The sequence below is a fragment of the Tupaia chinensis genome, unplaced genomic scaffold, assembly GCF_000334495.1.
Source record: "Tupaia chinensis unplaced genomic scaffold, TupChi_1.0 Scaffold000094_1, whole genome shotgun sequence".
NCBI lineage: Eukaryota > Metazoa > Chordata > Mammalia > Scandentia > Tupaiidae > Tupaia > Tupaia belangeri.
The window spans coordinates 4843504-4856176 of record NW_006159556.1 but is presented as its reverse complement, the minus strand read 5'-3'; the positions used below and the strand labels follow the sequence as shown (position 1 = coordinate 4856176).

The 12673-nt window shown below is 35.0% G+C and overlaps 1 protein-coding gene across 1 annotated transcript in view; it reads right to left on the bottom strand.

Annotated features, from left to right (window-relative positions):
• Positions 1 to 12673, bottom strand: part of MAPK10 (mitogen-activated protein kinase 10) — a 302050-nt gene that overhangs the window by 134276 nt on the left and 155101 nt on the right. The window contains exon 4 of the mRNA XM_006143294.2: positions 1912 to 2081. Within this exon, the coding sequence (XP_006143356.1) occupies positions 1912 to 2081 (170 nt within the window). The remainder of the gene's footprint in view (positions 1 to 1911; positions 2082 to 12673) is intronic.

Sequence of the window (12673 nt, the reverse complement as noted above, 5' to 3'; positions counted from 1 at the left end):
CATTTCTTCAATTATCTTAATATTAGAATTTTTACTGTACAACAAAAATCATCACAAATTTAGTCACTTAAGCAACACAAATTTATTATCGTACAGTTCTGTAGGTCAGAAGCCTTAGCAGGTCTCGCTGGGCTGACATCAAAATGTTGGCAGGTTAATTTCCTTTTTGGAAGTTCTAGAAGAGAATCAGTTTCCTTGCTCACTTGGGTTGTTAGCAGATTGTAGTCCTGGTGGTTGTAGGACTAAGGTCTTTATTTTCTTGCCGTCAGCTAACAGCTATTGTCCACTTAGAAGCCAGCCACACTCCTTGGCTTGTCCCCCCACTTATCTTCAACACAAGCAGCAACAAGGCAAACCTCTCTCACATTCCGAATATCTCCTCTCTCTTCTCTTACACCCCTTTTACTCATTCTTCTGCCTTCTTTTTCTATTTTTAAAGACTCATGATTAGGCTGATCCAACCTAGATAATCCAGAATAATCTCCCCATTTTAAGGTCCTTAATCACATCTACAAACTCCCATTTGCCAAACCAGGTAACATAGTCAGGGATTTTAAGGACTAAGGCCTGAGAATTTGGGGGGAAATTATTAATCTGCCTTCCACACCATGGAACTATTTTGTGCCACAGAGAAGTTTACCTCATATCTGTACCATAAAAATATAAATAAGTAAATACCGAAAATAAAAATTTCTTTACTTGTTTATTTACTTAAAGATCTTAGAAAAGAAAGGTTTGGCCCATTACTAAAAATATTAAAATGCTTCTTTCAAGTTGCAAAAATAACTACTCATTGATTAGGAAAGCTGGAAATGCACTAGGTGAATACACTGAATTTATAGTGTATTTAGTAAATGGGGCTTAAACCTAAGTATTGAGATTTAGTAAGTACACCAGTGGTGAACTTCTGTATTTGTATCCACTAAGCACTGACACTGAGCTTATATCAGTTGTCAAAAAGAAGTGAACATATTTTCAAATAGTTAACTAGTATATCAGTAACTTTATATAAAAATACATTGTAGAAATAAATATCCTTTATTAATACATATATACACATGGGATATTTAAAAAGTTCATAGAAAACAGATATTATTTTAAAAAAACTATGCATGGATTTCAAAATTTTTGCACCAGAACAAACTTGTACTTTAATTCCATTTTTCCACAAACTTTCTGAAGTCCCCACACAGACACACACACACACACACACACACACACATTTAGGATATATGTCCTAAATTTTTAATTATCAAAGTAAGTTATTGAAAATTTTGAAACTTATTTACTAATAAGTTTATATTAAATATACTTAATTGTTCTACTATAAATTAAAACTGTCTGAGAGAAATACTTACCAGTTAACCAGAGTGGCAGAGATGTGGCTCATTTTTATACTTTTGAGAGTTTTATAACAGCTAAATCAGATCTAGATTTCTAATGATTAATAAGTCACTAAAAAATGTCATAAAATTTTTTTCTAAAGTGCCCAATACTTTCCATTTTATCTCTTTAGTATATAGAGGTTTTATTTACTGTTATCTAAAGATAGATCCCTTGCTTCTTGCTGTGAAACATACAAAAAAAGTTTTCTAAACAAATTAGCAACAACTTGAAACGACTGCCTCTCTTGATTTCTTTGTGGTTCTTGTAGAATGGATATTTTTTTTCTCGGTATTACTAGAAAATGTATCACAAGGCAACTTGTATAAATTATTAGCAAGTGATAATGAGTAACGGATAATGCTCCTAATTTTAGTTTGTTGTTTTTTTTTTTTCCAGTAGAGTGCATTTCCCTCTTCATAATCATGCTATTTATTTATCTGGGTATTGTTTGTTTTGGGGTTTATGTCTAGTACATGCACACAGGATATCCCCTTTAACAATATAACTTAAATCCATTCCACTTACCAAACTATTCCCTGAGCCCCAGAGCCAATAGGCTTTAGGTTCTGGTAGCGCTTGAGAACTGTGAAGGTTGAGTCTCCCACTTCCACACTGTAGAACTGGTTGTCAACTTTGCTTTTGCTCATGTTGTAATGTTTGGCAATATATGACACATCCACTTGTTTATCGAATCCCTGTCAAAAAGAAGAACAACAAAAACATGAGTCAAGTGAACAAGCAGAATGATAGTGTGATGTAGAGAAGCCTGCTCTTTTCACAATTACCAATACTTGGACCTATATCTTCCAGCGCATGTATTTCACGTAGAAAAATATAGGTATGATTGCATGCAGAACTATCTGGAGTAAAAGTGTTTAAAAAAAATGCAAAGGAACTTTTTTGAAATATTAAAGGATTTGATTCACAGAATCTCTTTTGAAAGGTATCATTAAAATTATTCACTATGAAGCAAACATCTACTGAATATACACTGGTCTCAGAGACTATACTAGATTTTTTAAGATCCTAAATCAGACAGAGGTGATCACTGAGCATCTAGCATAATAGTCACATGGGAAAGGATAAAAGATTGTATCTAGACTCCTTTCTTAGAGGGAATCAGCAGTTGGTATAATGGCTATGTCACTGAGCTCCCACATGGTCGACTGCAGTTTGTGTCCCGGACCTGGTGGCTTAAAACTCACGCCGGGCGCATGTGCATGCATGCCCAAGATCCCGAGAGGAGAATGGAGAAGGGATTGCAGCGTGACCATTCCCCCTGGGGGGTGATTTCTCGCTTTCTGTCTCTATGTCTCTCTCTGTCTATCTGGCGAGCGCACGTGCCCTATAGCGAAAACCTCTCCAAAAAAAAAAAAAGAAAGAACTGAGATATAAACCAATGTATAGTTTTCATTATTTTAATTAGGTAAATTTGTAATAAACAGCGTTGATTTTATTTGTTCTCATTAATATCAAAAATACCATTATTATGAACTAAGAGTTAAAAAAATCTTAGTTCAAATTAACATTATTCTAAAGTGCTACATGATACTTCATTTTGAAAGCTTAATTTTAAATATCTCTTTAATTTAAGAGAAATTTATCATGTTAGTAGCTGAATGGTCTGTCCTTGAAATTTTGAGTGATGTATATACACATATGAAACATAAATATTTATTGCCTGTGATTCTTTATCAAAAAACTATCTTATATTGGGAACCAGCAGTTAGCGTAATGGCAATGTCGCTGGACTCCCACGTAGTCGACCGCGGTTCGTGTCCCGGACCCGGTGGCTTAAAACTCACGCTGGGCATGTGTGCGTGCGTGCCCAAGATCCTGAGAGGAGAATGGAGGAGAAGGGATTGCGGCGTGACCATCCCCCCTGGGGGGTGATTTCTCACTTTCTGTCTCTATGTCTCTCTCTGTCTGTCTGTCTGGCGAGCGCACGTGCCCTATAGCGAAACCCTCTCCAAAAAAAAAAAAAAAAACTATCTTATATTATGCTTTATGACATAATTAGTGAGAATTCTATAGCGAAAGGAACTTCATAGAATATCACCTAGCCAACTTCTTGTGGCACACACTGGTAGATGCTTGCTGAACAGTCATCCTCTTTCTTGCTGATATTGCTCGGGTTTTGAGTGCATACATTTTCTTATGGGTTTCTTCCCAGTCTTAGCAGTTGAAAATTGAATAATCTATGCCATCAGTTTTCATTAAAGGTCTCCAATAAGCCACTGGGCATTTGGGAGACTCATGGACTTGTTTTAAAATGCTACAATGATGGAGATGTGGCTTACATTTATTTGACTTCTTAGAGGATGCTGATTGTCCTGCAATGAGTGGAACATCCCATGTAATGAATAATTTCCCACAAATCTCACAAATTTTGAATGTTTAGCCAGTTTTAATTGGTTAATAACTTGCCTATAATGTTTTAAACCCAGAATCAAAATTAAATAGTGTTTAAATGATAGTAATGTACATTAACTTTTCTGAAAATCTAATTTTTACATAATTTGAAAGATTTAAACCTCCTTAGCTCTGAACTTTTGGGTAGGTCATAAAACCATTTTCTTGGGAAAGTTTTGGCACTTCATCTCTAAATTTAAAAAAATGCAGAAGGAGTACAATCCAATTTTCCCCTGTGCCTTTGGAAAGAGATCCAGTCAGTATCAGCAAAGTAAGTGAGGAGAACCCAGTAGGAACATATGAACATGGGTGGCAAAACCTGGAAATCTAGTGCAAAATCTTCATACCTCAGACCTGACAGAAGGATACATGTGACAGGCACACATGTGTGCCTGGCAGATTTAAGAAAAATACTCACGGATCTCAAAGGATAAAGTAGACTGTATATTAGGAACCTACATTGTTTGGACAGACAACTGAAAGTCTAGGTAATATGTGAGTATAATAGCAGATGATCTGAAATCTAGGAAGCAGTCTATGAAGCATGACAGAGGAAATTAAACAAGGATATAAAAATCAGATCATAGCAAGCCTATTCAAGGAAACAACAACGGAGTTTACAGTTTAGACCATGGGTGTGGACAGTGGAAGAAACAAAAGCACTAGTATTTAAATAATCCTTTATTTCAGCCATAGTACCAGGAACAGCTCTCCACACCATGGTCCATTTCTACTCTAGACTTTCTGCTGAATAAGTAAACCAGCCTTATGAAATTCTTGCTTTCTTCCTGGCTAAGAAGTTCCTTCTAGTAAATAATCCATACTACTTATGTCATAAAATACAATATGTGATCTCTCATAGAGAAATAATAATCATCAATAGATATTTAAATTATGCAAACATATTATTTGAAATTTCAAGGACAAAAAGCACCTGCAGCTATAATATCAAGTACATCCATCTGCCAAGGTTAATTTAGAATCCACGAAGTGCCTAACTTGCTGCTTGTCATATTCTGACTCTTATTTAAATTCTTGCATAATCTGGTTTCTGACCACTCACAAAATTTTTAGCACACGCCAACCTCATTAAACCTAGGTAACCCATTTCTAGTTCCTCCGTTCACTTTGGAAGTGAGCCTCCTGACTGTACTACATGTACTAACCAAATGCAATTACCGCTGTGTTCCAGACCTCTGACTCAATGTTGTATCTCGACACCACTCAACTCCTTTGGACTCAGTTGTAACTTTTCTAGGTATAGTCTCAGTCTTATTACACTTCATATTACACCAACCTGCCAAAGCTCTTACATTTATATATATACTCAAGAAAACCAAGAAAGTTGAATGATTCATGCCACTTATTTTTTCAAGATTACCCTAAGAGATACTCTATTTAACATTTACAACTGTTGGAGCCAGCAGGTGGTATGGTGGTTAAGAAGCTGGACTCCCACATGGCCAACACAATTCGAATCCTGAACCTGGTGGCTTGCTTTCTCCATTTTCCTTTATCTCTTTCTCTCTCTAGTCAAATTAAACAAATAATAATAATAATAACGATAATAAATAAATAAGTAGTTCCAAACGCAGATGATATTCATATTACAAGCCAGATACTGAGTTTGACACTGGGAATACAACAAAGAAAGAAAGGTCTCTACCTAAAATGGAGACAGTCATGTAAGCAAGTAGTTAAAATACAGATGAGATACTCTGCAGTGGAATATATAAGGTGCTGAGAGTAAACAGGAAGTAGGAATCAGGAAGTTAATTGCTTCCATGCATTTACTATCATCAACTCATTCAACTACCATGTATAAAGCAGTTGCTAGATGCCAGTAACCGGTATAAGATTGGAAATGTGTGATGGGACACTTGCTCTGTGTTTCCCCCCAGCTAACAATATCCCCAGACCTCCCTTTTCATTGGTTCTCAGACCTGAGTGTGCATCCACACCACCTGTGGAGCTCTAGCAAACACAAATCACCAGCATAAGACCTGAAGGTTCCAATTCAAGCATCAGCCTAGGTCCTGAGGATCTGCAGCTGAATAGGCAGTCTAGGGAATTCTGACCTAAGGATCTGATTATCTGACTTTGAGAAAGATCACATTAGAATGATCATTCTCAAAGTGTGCTTCCTGGAGCATCAGCGTCACCTGGAAACTTGTTAGACATGCAAATACTCAGTTTTACCCCACACCTATTGAATCAGGAACACTCTGGGGTGGGACTCAGCAATCTATGTTTGAATAAGCAGTCTAGGTATCCTGATTCATGTTGAGAGTCACACATCTGAGTAGAGGGATGGCCTGTGAATCAGGTGATACACCCTTTCCTGAGATATTGGAAAGTAAAGCACTTACTGTGCAAAAGAAATATTTCTGCATCTTAACTAGGAAACATACTCTGTGGCTGTATGAACTGCTGAATTTCATTGTTTGTGGCACACACGACTTATAAACCAGAGTTCAAGTTAAAACAAGGATTAATCTGTATCTCAAATTCAAGTATTTTTAAAGAGTCCTACTGCTCCAGACTCAAGGACAAAGTCTCTGTATTCAGGCAGGTCAGGGCTTGGCCAAATGCTATGAAAAAGTAAATAATTTCATCTCAACAATTGTTCACACTCCTGAAAAGCATACAGTAATTTTTCTAGTGTGTACCTAGAACAGGATTTTTCACATAATGAAGATGCTATATAAGGACTTGGTGATACTTTGGTACAGTGATTAAAATAATCGCAGAGCTTATCCATCAATTTTAGTAATAAGAGAACTCCCAGTCAAAAAAAGAAAAAAGAAGCTATTCAAACATAATGCCTGATACTGTGACACATTTTCTAAAGTAAAAATTACTCGATGATCTTTTATCTCCATTTCAGAGCATATAATTTCTCTGGATAAGATGGAAAAATAATTATTAAAAGGTTTGCAAATTCACATACACACATAAATGTATCATTTATTTTCAAGTGCCTTCTTTATAACTAGTTATGAATTTTTTTAAATTAGTTTATTTAATTTTATTTATTCATTCATTTATTTTCATTTGACCAGAGAGGGAGAGAGAGAAAGTGAGAAAGCAAGCCACCAGGTCTGGGACTCAAACCATGGTCGGCCATGTGGGAGTTTCCAGTACCTTAACCATCATGCCACCTGCTGGTCCCCACTACTTATGAATTTAATTGTAGGTAAAATCTAAAAGTTAAGGAGTACATTCTTGAAAGAATCTCAAATACTTAGTAAGATTATTACTTAAGCAGTAAGACATGAAGATAACAACACTGGAAATTTTCTTGGATTGATGTCATAACCAAAAATTTGATGGCAAATATGTTGTGTTGAAGAGCTTCCCCCAGATCCCATATGTGCCCCAGGCTTACAATCTAAATCGAGTTTTAAAAAGTTCAGAACATATTCAATACAGTGCATTTTATCCTTCAGCTCCCATACAGTTCCTTGTCATGACTATAAAGTTCAAATAGAAACTTTCCTGCATAAAAAGTGCCTGTGGGGCCAGCTAGGAGAATGGAGGAGAAGGGATTGCAGTGTGGCCATCCCCCCTGATGAGTGATTTCTCACTTTCTGTTTCTCTGTCTCTCTCTGTCTTTCTGGCAAGCGCACGCACGTGCCCTATAGCAAAAATCTCTCAAAAAAAAAAAATGCTAGGCATGTGTACGTGCATGGACAAAATCCCAGGACAGTGGAGGGAATGCATTAGCCAACAGTTTGTTTAAGGCAGAGATTTTGAAGTTTTAATGAATTAGGACTAGCTGGTAGTGATGGTTGGAAGAGAAGAATGGTAAGACACATTTTTGAGCCCGCTGCAAAGTTTTTCATTTAGTGAAATTAGGGAAAGGGCCATTCATTTTTATTTTTAAGAAGTTCCACACTTTGAGAACCACTGTTTCACTTTCCTTGGAATCAACACCTCTTTAGTAGGCCCAGGTGCCATGGTCCCAAGCAAGTATTTTCCGGTATATAAGTATAACATAGTGCCCGACCAATTAGCTCATGAAAATAAGTTTCCCATTATCTATTTATATTAAATTTATACTAAAATATTTTAAAAGAATCTATGAAGCTCACAGGTAATTGTGTTTATCAAAATGGAAGTTTATCTTTTCAGAAATAAGTGATTCTGTTGATTGTTAATTATAAGGAACACTATATTTTTAAAAATTGTAAATTTTCACAGTGTAACTTTGGATATCAACATGGTTCAAAATAATTACAGTTTTAAAAGTCTGTTCTATTGATTTAAATTACTTTTTAAAAATTCATTCTCCCATTTAATATTAAGCTTTTATTTCAATGACTCAACAATTATTTCTATCCAGATACAATCAAATTGTCTTTGCAAAGATTCAGAGCAAACTCATTTCTTTCCTGTCCTCCATTTGCCAAAAAATGTAAAGCTAAATTAAAAGACTTCATTGCTGCTGGCAGTTTTGTAGGCAGAAAGAACATCTGAATGTAATCTGTTCTGTGAAAGCTCTGCATTTTATACAGATCTGTAAGAAAGGGCATTATGCAATGAGCCTCCATTGTCAATTCAGTTACTAGCCTATGGCCAAGGAATTTAACAAAGAAAAATGGCCTGCAGATCTTATCCTGCAAGTGTTGATTGCACTTTTCTCAAATACAATAAGCTATTTTCAGAAGCAGTTTCTCCTCATTTTCATTTGTGGATAACTATCCTATGTTATTGCCAGTCAGTTTCTGAACAGGGAACATTGAAGTTTAAGAATGCTTGGAGGTTAAGCTTTCTTAGTTTCTTTTGAATGATATAATTGAAAATACACTGAGCCTGGATCAGTTCTGCACTTCATAGCTGTGAAACCGCGACCCAACCATTTTATTCTTTCATTCATTTATTATTTATATCTTGTATGGTTCTATAAAGGATTCTTGCAGCTCATCATAAAAGATATAGGAACAATAAAACCATTACATCCAGTTTTAAGAAAAAAATGTCAAATAAAGCAGGCTGGGAGATGACAGTTTTACCAGAAGACTTAAGTTATGAATATTTACTGCCTTGAGCACAAAACATAATGCCATTCTTCCAGAAAGCTAAAGGAAAAAAAAAAAAAAAAGCAACAATGACAAAATCACAGTGAGTGGCAAGTCTTGATTCAGTAATTTCATAAACTATATCAATTTGTAAAGATAAAATGTCTTTAGCCTGTAACTTTGGGAAGAATATATTCAAGAGTTCTTTGTATATAAAGCTGGAATCAAACAAGAAGCAGTAGAGGCATTTTAATCAGAGACACAGAAATATGTTTCATATGACTCACGTAATATCAACTCTCAGTAAGGCGAGAGGAAAAAGAAAGATGAACCAGAATTTATTGCTTACCGACTATAGGCATACTTATTATTCTGGGCATGCTTTAAATTTAACACAACAGGTGAGCAAAGGGCATACACATCTTTTAATTAATTTACTAATTCTAATTAAAGTCTTAGAACCATTAATTAGAGGTACCAATGAATATGAATTAAAGTTTATCCAACATTAAAACTCATGTACTTTTTTACTAAACTTCACAAAATAACTCAGAACAGATAGGCAGTTTTCTTAGGAGGCAAACTACAAGAATGGAGTTTATTAAAGGGATGAATAACATATCCTTCTCTAAGAACTCTTATTTATCAATTGCCTCAGCCTAGAGTTTGGACTTAACTGAGCAATTCAAGGTTGAAAAAACAATCTTAAGTGGAGATGGAGAGCTGGATTTTCAAAGTAGCAATAAAACTTAAAGAGCCTGGTTTCATTCATTGTTAAATATTTAATGAGCATCTACTGTGTGTCAATCACTATGGGGGTGCTATGGGTATAAAATTGATCTATCTCAATAGGTTAGCTAAGAAGAATTGGCTACAAAATTCACCTGCAGAAAATTAGCTATTCTGTTGGATAGTCTTTTACTAATGTCATTTGTATACTTAAAACTATCTGCCAAAAGTCATGATTCTGCTTTTGGCACAATAATATTGAGCTATTCATTCTCATAGTTATGACGAGCAGATTGAGTTGCTTGAGGATGCCACTCCAAGATTATTGTATACAGTCAGCAGAAACAATGCCTGCTATTCTATTTATTGCGGTAGAATGTCACTTAAATCCATTTTAAATCTGAATTAAATTATTTACACATGAGTTTTTAAGGGGGCGATTTCATACAACAATATGTAATGACATTTAGGATTAGATTTTGGTCCATCAAGAACACATTTTCCCCTTCTTTCTTGCAGCTTTATTCTCCAAGGAGGACCATATCTCAGAATCCATTTTCATTTTTATATGATTCGGTCCAGAGAGTGTTACTCTGAGGAATCAATGGCTTATAGAAAATCAATAATACAGCAAAAACTTTGAAATCTAAATCATGTTTAATCATTATTTTCAATTATGTGGAAAAGTAGATAACAGTAATCAATAGTAAAGCAGTCTTGGCTTCTGCCTGCCTGTTCTCTATGTATGGAGAAAGAACACTAGTACTACTTGAATACTTACTCAGCATAGAGTTATAATAGTATTAATATCATTTGCTATACTACTTACTAATAAACCATTTCATGTAAGAATTGTATTTTTATTTTGCAAATCAGAAATTCCAAACTTTGAACATTCAGTTTTTCATCTGTCTGGCTAAGCATCCCAACCAGGAGGCCTTGGGTAAGTTCTTTATAACCTTAACTTCGGTTTCCCTATTAATGGAACAAGGGTAATAATCTACTTTTGATCAGTGGTAAGGTTAAATTAGTTTACCTATGTAAGGCTCTTAGCCTAGTACAGGCTTATGGGAAACTCTCAAAGTTTATTATTATCAAAAAATATTTATTTTTTATTTTTTATTTTATTATTATTATTTATACATTTGCTTGCTATACATCATTTAGATTGTAAAGAGATTTTACCCAGCATCACACACATCTCAGTCCAGTTAAGAATAATATACACATCCTCATCAACAGATAACAAACCATATCTGTGTCCCACAAATATCTTATCTCTCCTTATTTTTCCACTAATTTCCTTTCTTGCACTCTTCCCCTCCCACCCTCTCTTTCCACTTTGTCTCTAGTGTCCACAACAAGTTTTAATGTTTTTATGTCATCCAGTCTTTCAGTGTGTAAAACTAAAATAGTAAAGGAAAGGATTATAGGATTCTATCTCAAACCAGAACCATTCATTTACAAAATGCCAACACCTTCAAATATATCCATTGTCAATCTACTGATCTACTTAAGCTGTATTTATGTCAAGAGTCTAAACTGAGTTCTTAGGGACTGGCAGGCAATCTTTCCAAAACTCTAAGCTATACAAACTATGCCATTTATCTCAGACCATCAAAAACGGTTTCTAGTTTAGCTGTTAGAGTATACAGATTTTTCCTTTGTCCTGATCTATCAAAACATCTTTTCCTTTATTGCTCTAGTCCCCATGTTGGTATAAAGGTTTTCATTTCATATGGAGTAGACATCCAATGAAGCATTAAATTTTTTTTTTAATTTTTAGAGAGATTTTTGCTATAAAGAGCATGTGCTTGCCCAAGACACAGAGAGATAGAGAAAGTGAGAATCACTTCTCTGGGGTGATGGCCTTCTCAACCACTCTTCTTTCAGGATTTTGGGAGCACACGCCATGCACAAGCATGTGCCCAGCATAGGTTTCAAGCTGCCTGGTCCAGAATTCTAACTGTGGTCAACCATGTGAGAGACCAGCGTCTTAACCAATACTCCATCTCCTGGCCCCAAAGCATAAAAATTTCAACTGAATATTTTCTAAATCTTTGAAACAGAAACATTTTAGACTCATCAAATCAAGTAAGTTGAGCAAACTAGGTTACTTTAAATTCAAAATGCCCAAAGGCAAGAGATGTTTTCAAAAACCATACAATTCTAGAATCAGGTTTAATTATTTCTTAAATGCCCTAGATACTAACAATCTGAACATATTACTTAAAATGAAACCATTCCATGGACACACCAAATCTTCTTGTTATGAATTCCCTGGTTTGCTAGTTTCCAGGTTTATAAAAGGCTCTTAAAAGTCTTTATTTATTTAGCACGTAATACATTTGCAAACTATCCTGAAATTTGCAAAGATTGAAAGAGGAAAACACTAGGCAAAACAAACAAACAAAAATAATAAATAAGAGATTAGTAGTTTTTGTAAAAGTTAAGTGTGTATATTCTTAGAACAGTCATCATCTGCAGCTAGGGAAATTATTACATATACACACATAGTGCTTTTATTACTCATACATTAGAGTAATAAAATAAAATTTAATTAACTATATAGGTTACCTAGAAATATTTTATATCTTATAAGAAAAAAAACAGTGTTCTAACTAGAAAAATTCAGTACGTTAAATTGTAGCTATCTTAAAGATTCTTCCTAGAAGCTTTTAAAAATTGAAGGGTAAGTTTGGTAATAACAATTCTACAATGAGATTGCTATTTGGGGCATATTCCCAGTAATATTCTGAACTTTAAATATCACAGCCATCTTTTGGAATTTGTATAAAAGGTCCTCCTTTTCCCCTTAATTGGCAACCAATAGCATCTTAGGCCTTCTTCGCATTTAATAATAGTTTTTTTTTAATTTTTAATTATATTTAGTTGCTACTCACTTCAGTCAAAACCCTGTACAGTAATAAAAAATATTAAGAAGTTCCAAACAGGGAGCAGGCAGTGGTGAAGCAGTAACATGAAGTCTTGAGTTTGCATTCCAGGACCTCAGTGAGTAGGTTGGGCATGTGTGTACACGTAATCATACGTAATCCAGGTGGGCTGACATTGGTGGTGAATCATGACATGAAGGCCCTTTTGGAGGTTTCTCTCTCTCTCTCTTT